Consider the following 18,826-nt stretch of genomic DNA (forward strand, 5'->3'; position numbering starts at 1 on the left):
GGGAAAGGCTCCATCTCCCAGCACTGTGACCCCCAGTGTCTGCTGGCTGCCTCTCCCAGGCGGCGAGTACCTGTGCCATGCACACATCTGCCTCAGATCAGCTATGCCTGAGCTGGGCTATGGGGCAGCCCCCTGGGCACAACAGGAGGTTTGCATTTGGGGGAGGGACAAGGGGCACATTTTGGTCTCAATTTTGGTTGGATTCTTCTGAGATCAGACTTATTCCACATGGGAGCTAATTCCAGTTTGAGTCCAGGCAGCAGGGTTGGGTGGGTGATCTGGAAATGGGAGACAAGATGCTCATGCTCCAGTTTCCGCTCCTCCACTGAACTCATGTGGGCTCTGCTTGCTGTCTTCTATAACAGGGGGCAATTCCTTTCCTTAGGCTGGGTTTGATCAGTGCTTCCAGAAGGCACAGCTCAGCTGCCCACTGTTGTTACCCAGGGCTCCACAGCTGTTCCCTGCGCCCCAGAGAGGGACCTGCCGGCTGTTTAAGAACACGCTGTCATTGTTGGACAGTTTCACATTAGCAGCACAGATGCCTTGTATAACTCTGCCTTCCTGCTGCCTTCTGTTACTGCAGTGCCTAGCAATCCCAGCTATGGGCAGGGCCCCCCGCACGAGGTGCCACACACACAGAGCAAGCCATCCAGAAGGCACAGCCTCACCTGCCACATTGTCGTCCTGCTTCTCAGCAGCTTCTCCACACAAATTCCCACAGTCCTGCAGGAAAAGAAAGACCCAGGCCATCAAAATCCACCCTGAGAGGAGAGCATTTGCCCACCTGGCCAGTCAGGAGCAGGTGTCGAAAAGATCTAAGCAGCCACACATGCCCATCTGCTTCCAATGCCTGCATCCTGCCTGATGGCCGATCTCTGAGTGCGATGGGCCTGGCACTGTCCGTGCTCATCTCCCACCTATCTCTCAGCACTGGCAGTGTCTCACTAGCTGCAGGGTTTGCCGGCAGCCCTGTCAAGCAATGGGAGCTCCTCACCCTCTGACTGGAGGGAGTCGCTCTCACGACACAGCCCAGACGCTCTCCCATGCTGGCGCCAGCCTGGGAGGGCCATGCAAACGTTAATGGTCTTGTGTCGCTCTGGGGCATTACAGCGGATTCACTGGTTGGGAAGAATCACTGACCCCGCAACATGTGCTCTGCCCTAGATGGAGAGCAGCCCAGAAGAGTGCAGAGCTCAGCTGCTGCTGAAGGGCCCAGTGCTCCCAGGGAGCCACTGGAAAGAGAAGGTGTGGCCCTAGCCCCTGCCCACACGGAGAGGGCAGAGCCAGGCCCAGGACACTCTGCTGGGCCTGCACCTTGCTCTGGGGCCCAGCTACCCTGCACTAAGCTGGGGGACAGCCCATAGAACTCTTGGCACCTACGAAGGGTCTGGCAGGATCGAATGTCCCTATAGGCCTTGGAAGAGGTATGGAGCCAGGGTGACTTAGGTCTCAGAGCCCTCTGGAAGAAGGCGGATCCTGCAGATGGACGGATTCGTGGTGCAGGGAAGGTGGTTTGGGACTCACTGGGTGGAGGTAGGAGTGGAGAAAACAAGCCAGAAAGAACACTAGCCCATGGCTGAGCTCTCCTGGAGGCAGCAGTGGAGGAAGCAATAGTGGGACAGCGAGGCGAGTTATCCAGAGTTGTCTGGCCAGGCCCTGACCAGCAAGATGGCTCAAACTCTGTCACATTGACTGTCCGCAGGCTACCCCTGCTGGAGCTGCACCCACCCTAGCCAGGCTAGGGGCTTCTAGAGAAAGAGCAAGCACCACCCCATGGGCAAGGGGAGAGCCATCTCTAGGGGCCCTGGTAATCCCACGCTCCATTCTGGGCACCTCAACGCCAGGGCAACAGGTGCAAACTGGGGGCTCAGATGTGAGCAATGAACATGTTCAGAGCCTGCAAGGGCTGTTTCCTGGGGAGACGGACGGCTCACTCCTGCCTGGCTCAGTGATGCTGAAGATGACAGCAGTGGGCCACAGCTGGGAGTGGTGCAGCCCAAGTGGTACAGGGGGTAGCTCGGAAGAGTAGAGGAGGTCTCAGGGAAAGCTTGCTGTAAGTTGTACCAGGCTGGGGAATTATCAACAAGGGTAGGGGGCAGTGACATCACTCGGGCCTTTTATGACCAGCCTGCACTGGACAGGGAAAAGGGGCTGTGGGAAGGGTCCTGTGCGGGAATTCTGTACAATCCTACTAGGCATATGTCCCTTTCCCAGGGATTTGGGGGTGCAGGGGGTGGAGTTACCTGGAGAAAGGCAGACCCAGCAGCATGGATCTAAAGCTACAGAGAGAGAGCACAGCATGGCTAATGCAGATAGTGGGGAGAGTGGAGGGCTGCTGCCCCAGGTCCTTTTAAGAGGAAGCATCTCAATGTGCCATAAGCTGCAGCCTCTATGGAGCCAAGTCAAACAAGTGGTGTGTGCATTGCTGCTGCATCTGCTGGGCTTCAGAAGCTGCCTGTTCTCCCTGCGCAGCTCAGCCTGTTGCCCCAGGAAGGCGCCTGGACAGAGAACTTGTCAGTTTCCCGCAGACACAGAGGCTGCTGGAGAGGGAGTGAAGCAGACGCCTTTCCTCAGCCCCCCCAGGCTCTCAGATGAGAAGCAGCTGCTGCTCAGAGCTGAATGATTTGCAGGGGCAGCACATGGCAGGCGTGGGGCTCTGGTGGGGCCCTTCCCTCTGCCAGCCTAAGGGTGGTGAGTGTGGATCCCAGATGTCGGGATCAGCAGCTGAGCAGACGGTTTGTGCTGCCCTCTCAGTCAGGATGAACCCGGACAGCACAGGGTGGGGCTGATGGTGCTGGCCCCTCTTCACTGCTGGCTGGGCCTGGCCCCATCACTGCACTCTCTACCCTGCAGCTCCAGATTTGCTCCTTCTAAATCCTTCCCTGCTGAGCCCTGTCTCATCTCCCACTCTGCACCCTCCCCTCAGTGCCTCTGCTATCCTCCCCGGGTGCTAGGTGCGGGGGCAGGGCTGCCTTGGGCTGGGGGGGCTGGACTGCCCTGGGCCAGGCTAGGCACCAGATGGGGGGCAGGGGACTGAGCTAGATAGCAGATTGGGGTTCCTTAGGCCACAGAGCTGGGCAGCCCTGAGCTGGTCTAGATGACAGGCTGGGGGAGGAGGGCTGGGCTGGGGAGGGGGGTTAGGCTGCCCTAGGCTGAGCTAGATGCCAGGCTGAGGAAAGGGGGCATGGGCAGGCTGCCCTGGCACCCAGCATGTTGGCCCTCGTGGAGGAACTGCAGGCTGGGGGTGGTGGAGGAGGTGCCCAACCACTCTGAGATCCTACTGATCATCAGGCTCCTGCTTGGGGCTGGTCCTAGCCCAGCCCCACGGGAAGAGCCGGTCTTGGCATTTATGGTAACAGTCCTCAGCCAAACAGGGCAGGGCTCTGCTTGGCGGTGAGATGGTGAGATCTCTGCTGACTGGCAGGCCCGGGCACATCCAGGAATCAGCTGACTGGAGACCAACACCAAAGCTCCCACGGGGGGGACGATTTTGGAAGGACCCTCCCGTGCAGCAATGTCACCTACTCACACTCTCCATCCCAGCAGCCATGTGCTCCTGGGAGCAGTCACAGACAGCCTGGGCGCCAGACACCCTCCCGACAGCTGTCCCTACTGAGCCCGACTAACAGCAAACTGGCTCAGCCAGGAGAAAAGGGGGGGGGTCTAGCCCACTGCTCTTTCCCTAGCCACGGCTGTACACCAGGTGTCTCCCAAGCCAGCAGGGGGCAGGCCTGGCTGGAGCTGGGGAGCTATTCCCGGCTGTTCCCACTCACCTCCTGCTGTGGCAGCCCCTCGACTCTGTCTCCACCGTTCTCTTCTTTCTCAACGTTTCCTCTAGACAAAACAACCCGACAGAGCATTAGCCCTGGCAGCCCCGTTTTGCCTTTGCCCACCCCAGCAATGCCCCAGCACCTGCAGGGTGAGAGCCGGCTCCCCCACTTTCACATTGCCTGGGCACCCTTGCTGGCTGCCCTTCCATCATATGCCCAAGCCTGGACCTGCTCCCTGATCTCCGCCTGCAGGAGGGAACTGACATTCAGGACATTCTCAACCTTTATGTTTGCAAAGCTGGCAAAGAACCCAGTACCAGTCCCGGCTCCAGGTCAGTTCTGGGATTCTCTGGTGACACACACCACCCCTCACTCACCTGCTGCAGCACGCCAGCCAGCCAGCACTTCTTTCCCCATTTCCTGTAATCGGAGGCTGTGAACTCTCTGATCAGCCCCTCACCCCCCCAGCCAATGAGCTGCTCCCCAAAGCACAGCACAGCTTCTAAGGGGCTTGCATGTGTCAGTGCCCCTGGCTGGGTGGAGAACCTGCGCCTAGGTGAGTGTGAGTGGCGCATGCACCTCCCAGGCCCATTGAGGGCATTAACTTAGGGGAGCAGTTCCCACACACCTGGCATCCTGCCTGCCCTCTCCCACTATCATACACAGTCATGCCCAGCAGACATTGGCATTCCCCTGCCGCCCTGGGTCACAGGCACCCTGCTGGGCTGCCAGCTTACTCTCCTCGTCTCTGCTCTCACTCCGTTCTGATGCCCACCCCCACAGAACAGCATGACGCTCGTCCTGCTTCTTCTGCCTCCAGGAGCCAGCCAGAGCCCTCCCTCCTCCTGCCCCCGCCCACCTTTCTGCAGCATCCTGTGCCCCATCGTTGATGCCCTGTTCCGCAGACAGCAGCTTCTCGTCTGGCATGCCCACCTTCTCCAGGAAGCATAGTGCTGGGTCTGCTCGCATGGCGTTGTACCTCTCATAACCTGGCAACACCAAAGCTGACATTAAACGGGATAATGTCCTAGCCAGGGGCCAGGCCACCTGGGACTGGCTTTGGCTAAACTCTGGCTGTGCCAGTGGGGCCGGCCTGAGTGTGCCTGACTCCAGAGTGAGGACCTTGCCATGTGGCCCACAGATAACCTGGTCCCTCAATAGCAAGTTTCACCCAAAGCATCCAAAGCCTTTCACAAATGGCTGCTGATTAATCCACAGCCCTTCTGTGTGGGAGACAGAGACACAGGAATCAACGTGTCTGCCCCAGAGATGTAGCCACTTCTGGGATGGAACGCAGCACCAGGGTAACAGTTTAGGACAGGCAGTGCAGACTCCTGTCTCCAACAGAAATTGCAAGAGGAGTTTCAAGAGGCAGAATGTATTGAGCGGAGATAGAATTTGGCCAGGAATGTGGACACTCCCCCTCCGTCCCTGAGTCAGGCGCTTGGCTTGATGTGGCCAAGCTCTGCAGCATCCCAGGGTCTGCTAGCCCCATGCTGCCCACTGTGTCAGGGCCAACACAGGTGTTGGAGTGTCTCTACTGAGTCACATGGAGCAAGGCCCAACTCCCAGCAACTTGGGAGAGCTGATGGAGCTACAGCCCCAGGTGCTTTGGCTCAGCCTGATCTCCAGGTAAGCTGGCCTGGACGGGATGTGCACGACACGAGCGCTCAGCACTGCCAGGTCACGGCAGCAAAAACATGCGGCTTCTTGGGGCTCCTCGCTGGAGCACCCAGGATGCGGTGGGTCCCCGGGTGCGACATTCCACTAGCTCCGCCCTGGGGAGGGAACATCGACATGGTGCTCTGAACTCAGCAGCCACTCCTGGCTCCTGGCTCAGGCAGTGGGAGTACCCCAGCAAATCGGGGCGGGGCTCAGCACTTGACAGGGACAATACCGTGTTTGAAAACTCCAATAAGCAGCGATTTATCGGCTTCTGCATTCCACCAGTCCACTGGGATCTCCACATAGTCGATGTCTGGCAGCAGCACGTCCAGCTCCCTGAGAGGGACAGGCCATGAATGCACCCTGCTCTGGACTCCCCAGGAACCCCCGCTTCTGCAGACAGCTGAGTGGGCTCAGGGGTCCCACGATGCTGGGGCAACTGGGGACTGGCCTTCTGCCTTGATAGCGCTCTGGTGATTGCCTCTCCAGAAACACTGGGGTCAGGTCCTGCATTCCACTGTGTGTAAGCTCCCCGAATGCCAAGAGGACCAGCCATGGTAACAATCGAGCCTGGTACTAGGCTAGCTGAGTCCTGCTGTCAGCTTCCCCTGCACACACCAGTGTCACCGGACCCTCCTGTGAGACAGGGATGGTGGCCATGGCCTGACCTCCACCCCTCCTACTCAACCTGGCTGGCCCATGAGCTCCCGGGACTCACTAGAGTGGCATTTGCCTTAAGGCTGGAGAAAGTTTTCACTAAAGCTACCAGCCACAGACAGAGCAAGAGCAAGGCAAAGCAGCTATCTGCTGGAGTGCACCGAGCCTTCAGAGAGGCAGGCAGCACCCTCCCTGGCCTCCCTTCAGTGAGCTGCTGGGACACAGACTGACTGCATATGTGCTGGGCACAGGAGCACCCTGGGAAAGCAGCAGCCTCTGCTGAGACAGGAAAGCAGAGGGTTTCAATAAAGTATCAGGCTCAGCAAACCTTGCTCTCCTCTACCATCCTGGGAGCCAGGCTTCGGCAGCAGGCTCCCTCTGCCACTGCTCATTATGTGACACCAGGGCAATTACCAGGCTTTGCCCAACCCAGCATCCCTTTGGGGACTTCAGGAGCCTGAGGGCTGCAGCCATTTCAGTCCCCCGTGCTCCCTGCAGAGCAGAGGGAGGGAATGGAGGTCCCAGCTGGCAATGCTCCACTCTGGTCTGAGCCACCTGGCTTGGATGTTAAGGCTAGGTCAGGACTGACTAGGGGCTACAGCTTTATATTAGAGGTGAATTTGTTGGGCTGTACTGTGGGGAATCCTGATTCCCAGCATGCTGGGACTGGCAGGGTTAGCCGCAGGCCTCTGCACTAGCAGGTGAAGTCACTCCAGCCAATCAAGCTTCAAATGAATGTGCACCTGCTCATGTGTGTGCGCATCTCTGGGGAGTGCATGAGTGTAGGGGGATGGGGAGGAAGTCTGCATGTGCCTTGGCATGCACACCCATGTGTACGTGTGTATGCATGTAGCTCAGGTGGCTCCCAATGGTGCTATTTCACAGAAGCAGTGGTCCCGTCCCCTGGACAAAGGAGCCTGCTGTCCCTGCTCAGCTCCACTGCAGAGGGAGCTCTCTAAGCTGCAGGAGAAAAAACTCTGCCCGTGTCTGCCTTCTGCTAGGGCCAGCCTCTAGGGCCCAATCCTGCAGTCTCTACTCAGGCAGAGCCTCCACCAACGGCGATAGGAATTTTGCCTGAGTGAGAACGGCAGGATTTGGCTTCAGATACTGTGAGGTGACTGACCCCTCTCACACTGGCACAGTGCAGCTGGGGACTTCAGCTACACAGCAGCTGGAAAGCTTCCCCATGCCAGCCCAGAGCAGGCAGGGGGCTCCCCATGCAGCAGGGGCACTGCAGCCAAAGATATCGGTCGCTGTACCTCCGCAGCTGGGCATGCAAAGCGATCCGGGCTGCTGGGAGCATCATACCTGGCTGGGGTCCCTTCAAAGGCTTTGTCAGCCACCTCTCCCAGCACTTCAGCTTTCAGGTAGTAGAGCATTCGCACTCGCAGCAGCACCCTGCCAAGGGAAAGCAGCAGGTCAATACAGACCGAGCACTGGGCTGGGATCCAGCATGGCACAGCCCCTACGCATAGCGACGCAGCATTTATGGGCTGGCTGGTCTGTATGGCAGCATAGGGCAGTGGGGATCGCTGCCCAGACCTGCAGTCTGTGCGGTTATATACCAGGACAGAAATGGTGGGAAGCCACTCCCCTTCTCATGACAACACCACCCAAGGCTGAGCGCAGGCATGGCAGCAGCTTCGCCCGTCCGTAGCTGCCCCTCGCACTGTGACACGGCAGGACACCCAGCCACTGGGGCTCAAGAGGGGAGGCCTGAAGCAGCTGGAACGTGGGGACGAGAGGGCAGGCCCCCTCCACAGGGGAAAATGGTTCAGGCTGGCAGGGAACAGGCTCCTCAATCAGCTCAGTGGGCTGTAGGCCTGATTCCCACCACCTGGGCCTCGGAGATCTCACCTCACTAACCCTGTAAACAAGCAGGTTTAAAACACTCATGAAGGAGCTCACCAGGAGAGGGGAGGTGCCAGGCTGAGAGCTCACTAGGAGAGGGGAGGTGCCAGGCTGGGTACCCGCCTCCCCAGCAATGGAAGCGACACACCTCACTCCTAACCCAGTGAGGGAGGGGGCTGCGCTACTTACAGTGCTCATGGCTAGGAGAGCTCTTGCTGGGAGCTGGGATGCAGCATCCTCTGAGTGGGTGAGGAAACAGCTCTGGGTTACTGATTTGTTAAAATGTCTCTCTGTTCTCCTCTGCAAAGAGCTGTACCTGCTGGGCCCCACTCTCCAGAACCCAAGAGCTGCCCACCACCCAACAGGGCCCCAAGAGCCGTCTCCCTCCAGGCTCTGCCCCCCCACTCCCCAGGTCCCAAGACCCCCTCCAGGCTCCACCCCCTGGATCCCAAGGGCTGTCCCCTTCCAGGCTCTGCCCTTCAGGTCCCAAGAGCCATCCCCCTCCAGACTCTGCCCCTCTGGTCCCAAGAGCCATCCCCCTCCAGACTCCGCCCCTCTGGTCCCAAGAGCCATCCCCCTACAGGCTCCGCACTCCTGGGTCCCAAGAGTCGTCCCCATCCAGGGTCCAACCCCCGGATCCCAAGAGCCGGACCCCTGCAGGCTCCACCTCCCCGGCCCCCAAGAGCCATCCTCCTCCAGGCTTCGCACCTCTGGGTCCCAAGAGCTGTTCCCCTCCAGGCTCTGCCCCCTCCCCCCATGTCCCAAGAGCCAACCCCCCCGCAGGGTCCGACCCCTGGGTCCCAAGAGCCGTCCCCCTCCAGGCTTTGCCCCCTGGGTCCCAAGAGCTGTCCCCCTCCAGGCTCCGCCCCCTGAGTTCCAAGAGCCGAACCCCTGCAGGCTCTGCTCCTGGATCCCAAGAGCCGAACCCCTGCAGGCTCTGCTCCTGGATCCCAAGAGCCGAACCCCTGCAGGCTCTGCTCCTGGATCCCAAGAGCCGAACCCCTGCAGGCTCTGCTCCTGGATCCCAAGAGCCTGTCCCGCTCCATTCTCTGCCCCCAGGTGCCAAGATCCGTGCACCTCCAGGCCCCGCCCCCCCGGGTCCCAAGAGCCATCCCCCTCCGGCTACCATTAATGCACAAGTCTGCAGTTTGATGCTGGTGCTACCATGGTGTGCTCAGGTATCTGACCAGCCCTGCTTCCCAAGCCCCTGACCTCAGAAAGCTGTGACAATAAGGAAGCATCCTAAATGACAGCTGAGCTGCGGGCAAGTGCGCTGCACCTAGCGGCAGGGAGATGAGAACTCTGTAGAGCTGCGGCTGCTGGCATGTAAACAGCACTTTACAGCATGGCAAAAACTACCCAAGGTCAGACGAGCCAGTGGGCACTGACCCAACGTCCCCACTGGCCTCTCCATACTGACTGCCTGGGTGAGTCCTTCCTCTTCCGACTCTGTGCTGCAGCCCACTGGCAGGACGCAAGCTTGGGGCACATGGCCGCGCTCTGGGCCCAGGGCGAGACACACAGCATGGAGTGTGCGCTGCAGTCCCCCGGGGCAGGGGCTCACACTCACTTGTTGCAGTGCTGTTTCAGGTGCTTTTTGTAGCTGTCATCGTGCAGGACTATATCGGGGTTGCAGCTGGCCAGCCAGTCCGCGTTCTTTATCTCAGGCAGCAGCATCTGGTTCTTCGTCTTCTTCCCCTTCCGGCCCCTGGGCACTGGGGCCGACAACCCTGCAACAGTGAAAGGGAGCGCATAAGCGGCACCGCTGCAGGTCACACATCACCCTGACAGGCACCTGAGAAATGCTCTGGATCAGACAGGACATAGACACTGGCTGGCAGGAGCAGTGCAGCTGGAAGGACTGAAAGCCAGCTCTTGTAATGCTCTTAGACCCTCATCCCACAGCTCAGGTGGGAGTTGGGGAGCCAGAGAAAAGGTAGGCAGGGTCTCTAGCATACCTAGTGCGTCTGTCCAGGCACAATCCCATAGCTGAGCCATGCGTACATGGTGCCCTAGTTAGACCAGGTCAGGCCATGCCACATCCACACCTTCCCAGCAGTCTAAATGCATGGGGCAGTTCTGAGCGCAGGAGGTGGCTCGGCAGAACAGGTTGCTGGATGCCGCTGCTGGCAACCCCGCCCACAGAACTGAAGCAAGCTGGTCTGGGCTCTCGGCAGCCTGAATGTCAACATCGTCAGATACAGGTCCGTGGAAAGATGTCAGGTCTGTGTGCTGGGACAGGGAGCTCCAACACCTGCACTTTGCCTGACACAACCCACCTCCCCACTGCACACTGACAGGCCCAGACCACCCACAGCTCTCCCTGATACACCTGGCCCACACCCTCAGCAGTGCCACTGCACATCCACATCTCCCCGCACTGAGCGCACAGCCAATGCTCAGCGCTTCCCTAACACACAAAGCGGACCCCACTCAGGCTCTACACTCAGCTCCACTGTAGCCCTACCAAAGCTACTCTAGCCTTCTCCTGACAGAGGTGAGAGCAGAACCCAGCACAGACATCAGGGCCAGACACCCCTCATGAGATGGCATCCAAGCAGACCTGTACTCATGGCACCTGCCAGTCAGAGTCCTTGCCTCTTCTATACAGCAGGGTCAGCCTTATGCCACAAAGGCGGGGGCGGAGTAGTCCTTGGAGCCTATTCCCTGCGTTGGTTCCCTGGCCACGTTTCCCTGTGTTTTTATTCCAACCAGTTCTTGCAGTTTCACTTCTCGCATGAATCCCTCTAACCCTGGACAGGCCCAACTCACACACTCTTCCTCTCAGGACAGGACCAGCTCCCCTTCAGCAGCTCTCCAGACCTTTCCCTGCCATGGCTGCCATTGCACAGGGTCAGGGCATGGCTTGTGCACAGCTGGGCTGGAATTCAGTCCTGTACTGCCTGTCGCACACCCAGACTCATGGAAGCAGAGGCCTCCCCAGGACCTGACTGAGACGTTCTGAGGCTTCCCCTTGCAAGGGATCCAACTGGGTTACATTCAGTGCTGCAGCTGCAGTGCAGTGTTCATGACCCTCAACGGACCATGCCGCTTGCTCGTTGCATTACTGAAATGTGTTCCCATATATGCCACCCTATCAGTTTTACTATTGCTCTATTGCATGCTAATGCACTGGGGTACGCCCAGCAGCCAGGTGTGTGCCATGGTTCCTTTGGTCTGACCAGCACATGCCTGATCCCCCCGCCCCGGACCATCCTGCCGAGATGGCTCAAGTGCTGGACAAAATGATGATATTAACTCAGAACTGTAGGCGATGGCGTCATTCACGCCCAGGGAGAGATGCGATGGCCGTGAATGTAACCCAACAGCACCAGGCATGGGGGGGATTTCTGACCGGACCTGGGACTTCAAATCCACCACAGAGCCTGGCTGCTTTCTCCTGCACCGCATGGGAGAGCCTCGTGCTTTACACTGCTAACAGCCACTTCACAAACAGCCTCTGGCGTGCCCTGTGGAGCGGAAATGGGAGCAGCTGCCTCAGCTTTCAGCATGGCTCACCCGTGACAAACTACTGAGAGGCAGCGCTGGGAGCCAGCCGGAAAGGGCTGCCAAACTTAAAGAACATTGTGCCATGGATTGGGGCACCCACACGGTGCCCAGCCAAGGGACTGCACTGGCTACTTGCCAGGCGCCAGGCCTCATTTGCATTAGATCTGAGTACCCAGCGCTGGGGGATCTACAGACAAGCAGCGTCCCACAGGGGATGACCACTACAGAATGGAGTGGAGTCATCTTTGACATAGTGTGGCTGCCTGCAGAGACCACAGGTCCAAGCATGCAGCCAGCACTGGCCACACCTCCACAGTTCTGAGAATAAAGGCCACTATGGGCTGCACTCTGCAGGCGACATTTGCCCCCCAACCCTGATGGGCCCAAGCCTGTTCACTGGTCTAAGTAACAATCTAGGCCTCAGGAACAGGCAGCTCAGGTTGGCCTGGTGCCCTAGCTCTCCAGCTGCTTCCCTCTCAGCTGGGCCAGGGCTGGCCTTTTCCTGTATCACAGAGCCCCTCTGTCCTTGCCTCCAGGGGTCTGGACACAAGTCAGCCCTGTGACCTCTGGGCCCCACACAGTGGTTCCTTGTTGCCCAGCTCTGGCTGTTTGTGTGGCTTCTGGGATCCGCTCTAGTTTAACTCTCTATTCCTGGGCACTGAAAGCTGGGCATACTGGCAGCTGACAGTGGAACAATAACTGGCGGGAGAGAGAGTACCTGAGTGATTTTGCAGGGCCTGGTTCTGGCCGTCCTTCGTCGGAGTGATCAGATCCCAGATAAAACTCTTAATCTTCTCATCTCCCTTGTAGTGTTTGACGCAATAGACCAGGAGGGCCCGACAAATCATCTCCATGTCCTTCTCGTTCAGGTGCCACTTGAACCGTCCATGGGTCAGGATATCCTTCCAGCGCCCCCAGCTGGAGGAGCAGAAACACACACCATAAAGACTGCAAGTGATTACTCTTCTCTAGTGCCCTCCAGTGGGGAGCTCACAACGCTGCATGGGGCACTAATGGACAAAGCCTGGTCACTCCCCAGAGAAGTAGGGAAGTAGGGAAACTGAGGCACAGAAAGGGTGTGGTATTCATCCAGCATCACACACTGGGTCAGTGGCAGAGGCAGGAAAAGAACCCAGGAGTCCTGACTCCCAGCCCATGTTCTAGCCACAAACCACACTTCCTCCCATAGATGTGGGGATTGCGCACAGCACCCAGCAAGTCCCCCCGGTGGGGCACTAGCTCTGCAGCTCCCTGCCAGGTTTATGCCCCTCTGTGCAGCAGCCTGCGACAGGCACAGACAGACCATATCAAACATATGACACCAAACCACCCGAGAGCCACAGCTGCACTGGGGGTCAGCCCAGCCTCACACGGTATGCAGAGCCCAGATGAGACCCACCCGAATATGAGCAAGTTCTTCTCCACGCGGAAGCACTCAGCCCGCAGGTACCGCCGCGTCTTCTCATTGAGGCGCCGCGAGCGCGTGGGCCGCTCGTCGGAATCACTGTCCAGCTCCGAGAACTCCATCAGCTCATCCTCCTCGAAGGAGTTGTAGTGCTTGGTCTGCTTGCGGACACGGGGCCTGTCGATCACTAAACTCTCCTGCCGGGGGAGATAGTGAGAGGCTAGTGCGCCCAGAACCACCCGGCAGACCCTTCCCTCTGCACGGCGCCCCCCTTGGCCACTAGCATGATGTGTGCTTCCCTCCTCTGTGCTGCCTTCTGGCCTCAGCAACTCCTAGCACCACCCAGCTCTCTCCAAACCTAGCATCACACCCAGCATCTGGTACCACACCCAGATGGCCTGTTCAGCGCCCAGCTACTATGGACTGCCACCCACAATTAACTGTGGGTGCAAAAAATGGAGATTACTTACGGTAAATGGAGGCTCTTTGAGACTCCATATGTGAGTAGGCAAGTACCCCGAGTCCGGAAATTCTTCCAAGAAGTGTCTATTGGCCCACACACACGCCATACATCTCCTTGTGCTCCTGACTGAGGGTGTAAGAGACAGTGCAGGCTGACGGCGTTCCTCCTCTTATCCAAATCCAACAGGATCTGAAGCAGAAGGGAGGGAGGGCGGGCAGTGGAATACAGACAGGGACCACACATCTTGAAGAACCTCCAGTTACAGTACGTAACCTCCATTTCTTCCAAGAGTGCTGGTCCCTGTGTGTATTTTACAGGTGGATGATTGGCATGCAGCGCACAGACTGCAAGTGGGTGCGAGGAAGCTGGTAGCAAAAATGCTTGCCGCGCTGCAGGTCCTGCATCCGCAGCCTGAACTAAAGCGTCGTGCATTGTGAACATGTGGACAGAACTCCAGGGGGCCGCTTTGCAACTGTCTTGTAGCGGGACACCGTGTAGGGATGCTGTGGAGATGGCCTGTGCTCTCATGGAATGAGCTGTGACACCCACAGGGTGGGGGAGGGATCTTTGCTTCCCGACAGCACTTTAGGATGCATCCTGAAACCCACTTAGAAATCCTCCGGTTTGCCCACGCGATCTGCCTGCAATGGCAATAAAAAGCCTTGGTGATTACCTAATGGGTTTCGTTCTTTGCAGGTAGAACACCAAGGCACATCAGACACAGAGGCAGCGAAGTCTCGTCTTCAGCAGAAGCATGAGGTTTTGGGAAAAGCAGAGATAAGCAAATACTTTGGTTGATGTAGAATTCAGAAACGACCCTGCAGAGAAACTTAGGGTGTAGGTAAAGGGAAACCTTTTCTTTGTGAAAAACTGTAATACAGAGGGTCCACAATGATGGCTCACAGCTTGCTGACCCTCCTGGCTGAATGATAGCTACTAAAAATGCCACCTTCCTGGACAGGCAGGCAGGTCATGGAACACGTTGCCATGGGCTCGAAGGGTGAATCGGTGAGTGTTGACAATCCCACTGTGGTGTGCCCACAGTGTGAATATCTCGCTTAGGACTGAATTGTGCTTCTCCCATGCGTGGTCCATCGAGAAGCGACTACTCAATCGGGTGCTGTGGTAAGTGGCCTGCATCATGATGTGATTCCAGATGCACCAGTTCCAAAGTTTGATGGCTTCCAGCTTTAACTCCGGCAGGTGACGTCCACGTGCATTCCATTATCTCAATGGTCTGGACTGTTCACAAGTAAGGAGATTGATGCAGTGATTGCAGCCACGAAATTGAGAAAAGCAGTAGGAAAAGATGGTATCTGTCCTGAGTCCCTATATAACCTGAATTCATTGGCATGGAAATGGATGATGAAACTTTTCACCCACATTTTGGAGACCAGTGAAATTCCCCACGTGTAGCAAGAAGCCAAGGAGATTGCACTCCTGAAGTCTGGGAAACCTGTGGATCACCCTTCTAGTTCTAGGCCATTCTCTCTTGAGCACCATCTACAAGGTGCTGGAGCATATGATTCTGAACCAAATCGGGTCCATGGTGTATAGTACCCTACCCAAGAAGGAAGCTGGTTTTCGACCGCACAGAAGTTGCTGTGACCAGGTCCTGGCTTTCACTACAAACATTAAGGCTGAATTCCGACAAAAACTCACGATTGGTAACGCTTGCACCGATCTGTCAGCAGCACGTGACGTAGTCCAGAAGGATGGTCTGCTACTGAAACTGGCCAAAGTGAACCTGTTGGTGGATTCTTAGCCTACCGAACACCAGGCTTAGTGGCCACAGGATGTTTGTATACCTCAGAGGCAAACCAGCAAGCTGCACACTTTAAATAATGGGCTACCACAAGGCTCTGTACTTGCTCCAACCCTCTTCAATGCATATGTGAGCGATATACCTGAAATGATAGTGCAGAATTTTGAGTATACTGATGATATGGCACTCACAACTCAGGCTCATAGCTTTAAAGAACTTGAAGTGACCCTTACATCAGACCTTAAGATCACGGAGGAGTACTTCGAAAAGTGGCGGTTGAGACCTAATCTGGGCAAATTGGTAGTCTCTACTTTCCACCTTGACAAGAGAATCGCACAGAACATACTGTTGAGTTTTGTGGTGAAACTGTGCATTAAGACCCAAAGCCAACATATTTTGGCATCATTCTTGACCACACACTGACCTTGCATGACCACCTCAAGAAAGTAACCTACAAAGCAAAGACTTGCATCAATATTTTTCAAAAGTTATCAGGAACAAGCTAAGGATCAACTGCCCCAGTGCTACAAACATCAGCCTTGACCCTGGTGTACTCAGTTGCAGAGAACCGTACACCGATGAGGACAAAAAGCTGCCATACCCAACTTGTGGACAGGCAGCTGAATTAGACCACGCGATTCATCATGGGAACTTTAAAATCAACACCTTTACTGTGGCTTTCTGTATTAGTAAACACCGAATCCCCAGCTATCCTTTGAGATATAGCCTCAGCATGAGAACTTAAACACACCAGATTACCCAGAACTTCCCATCTGGCACATTATGGATAACATACCCCAACAATGACTGAAACTGTGAAAATCACTTTGGATCACACGTGACCATCTCATGCCTCTGGATCTGGGCAGGGAATGGTGAAGTGTCTGGACCTCATCTACTATTCCAAACAAGCACATTATTACTGACACAACAAGATGCCCTCCCAGTTTTGATCTGCCACAGATACTTTGGACCACACTGAACTGCATCTGAATAAACCACAGAAGATGTGGCTACTTGTTGTACAATTGGAAAATCAAAGACTCACGTTTGCCTGACTACAGTGAGAGCATCCAAACCATCAAACACATCATAACACAGTGCCCCAAATCTGGATTCAAAGGTGAATTGAATGATATCCATGTCACAGAGGAGGCCTTGAAATGGCTTACGGATCTACAACTCTATAGAATGTTGCTTTGCAGATGCCATACATGCAATAAAGAGCCAGAGAGAGCCAGTTTCCAGGCAGAGGGGACGAGACCTCGATCTGCCCTGTTTGTATCATGGTGGTGATATTGTCTGACATCACCTGTATATGGAAGGAGCGAATTACCTGAAGGAAAGCCTTGCACACAAGGTGGACTACCCTTACTTCTCCTACATTTATACGTAGTCTGGCCTCTCGTGGGATCCAGGTTTCCTGAGCAGTGTGGTTATTCAGGTGAATGCCCCACCTCAGGAGAGAGGCATCAATCTCAATGGTGGCTTTGCGGGTGGGCAGGTTAAAGGCAACACCCACCATGACCTTTTTTGGGTTCAACCACCAAGCGAGGTGGACAATAACTCCAGTGGTAATGGTCACCCTCGAGTTGACATGGTCCTTGTTTGGTGGATAGATTGTGTGGATCCAAGCTTGTAGGTATCGCAAGTGAACCCTGATGAATAGTGTCATGTAAATGTGTGTGGGCATGTGGCCTAACAGTGAAAGGCATACGTGCAGTATAGTTCTTGGTTTGCAGGTAATGCGTGAAACCAGTTTGCTCATTATATGAAACCTGTCTGCAGGGAGAAATGCTCTCACTGAAACCGAGTCCAGTGTTGCTCGTATAAAGTTTATCGTCCTTGTGGGCAACAAAATGGACCCTTTTCTATTTTTGCAAACACCTAGGGCTACCAGAAGTTTTATGAGAAACTCTGTTGCTGACCTGACCTCTGCCAGGTGATGATAATAAACTGCATGAGGAGGGGGTGGCCTTGGCCTAAAAGGCTGTCTCTAGTGTTTCCTCCTGGGGGCTGGAGTGTAAATTCCCAGGGAACAGAGGGTCCTTTAATGAATGCAGGGACTTGAGTCCTTTAATGAATGCAATTAGACAAACACTTGTCAGGGATGGTCTACATAATACTTAGTTCTGCCCTAAGTGCAGGGTACTGGATTAGGTGACCTCTCGAAGTCCCTTCCAGTCCTACGATTCTATGAGTCATCTGTTCTCTGATTGAAGAGATTTGATTCATCAAAGGGGAAGTCCTAGATTGTGTTCTGGACCTCCCTAGGAAACCCTGATGACTGCAGCCAAGAATTCCTCCTCATGACTAAGCCAGAGACCAGACTTCTGGTAGCTGTATCCACTACATCCACTATGCCTGGACAGCTGTTTTTACCATTAGCTTTCCCCCATTTATAAAGGACTGAAATTGGGCTCTGTCCTTTGTGGGAAGCTTATCTATGAAATTCGCAAGCCTGGAATAGTTATTGAAATCATATTTCACTGAGAGAGCTTGATAGTTAGCGACATGAAATTGCAGGCCTCAGAGGAGAAGACCTTTCTTCCAAGGATGTCCAGTCTCTTAGAGCACTTGTCTGTTGGGGTGGTCCTTTGATAGTGTGACTGAGCTCTTTCTGTAGCTACCTGTACCACCAGTGAGATGGGGGCAAGGTGGGAGAACAAAAATTCAGCTCCCTTAGTGGGAATGAAATATTTCCTCTCAGCTGTCTTTAGAGCAGGGGCACAGGATGCTGGAGTGAGCCATCCACTCTGGCTGGTTCTAGGCTGGCTTCATTAACTAGGAGGGCCATCTTGCTTGGTCCCTGAGGTTGCAAAATATTCAGAAGTTGGTGTTGAGAATCCTGGGCCTTCTCCAGTGGGATCTGGAGGTCGCTGGCAACTCTTTGCAGTAGCTCCTGGTACTGCCCATTGTCATCCAGCAGAGATAGAGAGGGAAAAGTGACCGTTTTCGTCCAGCGATGATGAAGAGACACCCATCAGAACTGTCAATACCTGTGGATCTGGGTCAACTTCTTCCTCCTTGTACACTGACAGATCCAGTTGGCAGGCAGGAGAGGAGCAGTACGATTCTTGAAAAGGGCCCAGATGCTTAGAATACAGATCCATGGACCCCAACAAGGCCAGAAGAAGGGGGTCGATCAGTTGTGGGGGGCCTCAAGAAAATCAGTACCAGAGGTGCCTGAGGAGCAGTGAGCATGACACTTAGACTGTCTGTCAGGGCTCGACTGTCCCCAGGGAGATATTGGAGCAGCTAGCACCTCCAACACATCCAAGTCCAAAAACTGCTCCACCGGTAGTGGCTGGGCCATCGGTACTACTATACTATAACTAGAACTACAACTATTAATCTATAACAATACTATAACAACAAACTATGAACAAACCGTAGGGTGAACGCTAGCAAGAGTGGAGAGTAGCAAAGCCAAGCTCCACAGTTCCAACAACTGTCACAGGCGGTAAGAAGGAACTGTGGGGGCGCTGGGTCGGCTGGGGTATATATCCAGCGCCACGAAGGCACCGCTCCAGGGGGCTCCACAGCCGACCCACCGGGTGTTGCTAGGGTAAAAATTCTCCCACGGCCGTGCACACGATGCGCACACACCTAATTGGAATCGATATGAGCAAGCACTCGAAGAAGAACCACACCTACTATGAACTTTAACTAACTACCAAGCTAAGAAAAATAGCAATTTACAAATGTCTTTACAGGTGTTACAAGAGCTGCCGGAGAAG

At 55.5% G+C, this 18,826-nt stretch overlaps 1 protein-coding gene across 1 annotated transcript in view; it reads right to left on the minus strand.

The window, feature by feature from the left end:
• Nucleotides 1-18,826, minus strand: part of CHD6 (chromodomain helicase DNA binding protein 6) — a 138,275-nt gene that overhangs the window by 32,436 nt on the left and 87,013 nt on the right. The window contains 8 exon segments of the mRNA XM_043496052.1: nt 669-723; nt 3,774-3,834; nt 4,630-4,759; nt 5,668-5,771; nt 7,401-7,490; nt 9,514-9,673; nt 12,172-12,371; nt 12,853-13,055. Of these exon segments, the coding sequence (XP_043351987.1) occupies nt 669-723; nt 3,774-3,834; nt 4,630-4,759; nt 5,668-5,771; nt 7,401-7,490; nt 9,514-9,673; nt 12,172-12,371; nt 12,853-13,055 (1,003 nt within the window).

The sequence above is a fragment of the Dermochelys coriacea genome, chromosome 13 (assembly GCF_009764565.3).
Source record: "Dermochelys coriacea isolate rDerCor1 chromosome 13, rDerCor1.pri.v4, whole genome shotgun sequence".
Classification (NCBI taxonomy): domain Eukaryota; kingdom Metazoa; phylum Chordata; order Testudines; family Dermochelyidae; genus Dermochelys; species Dermochelys coriacea.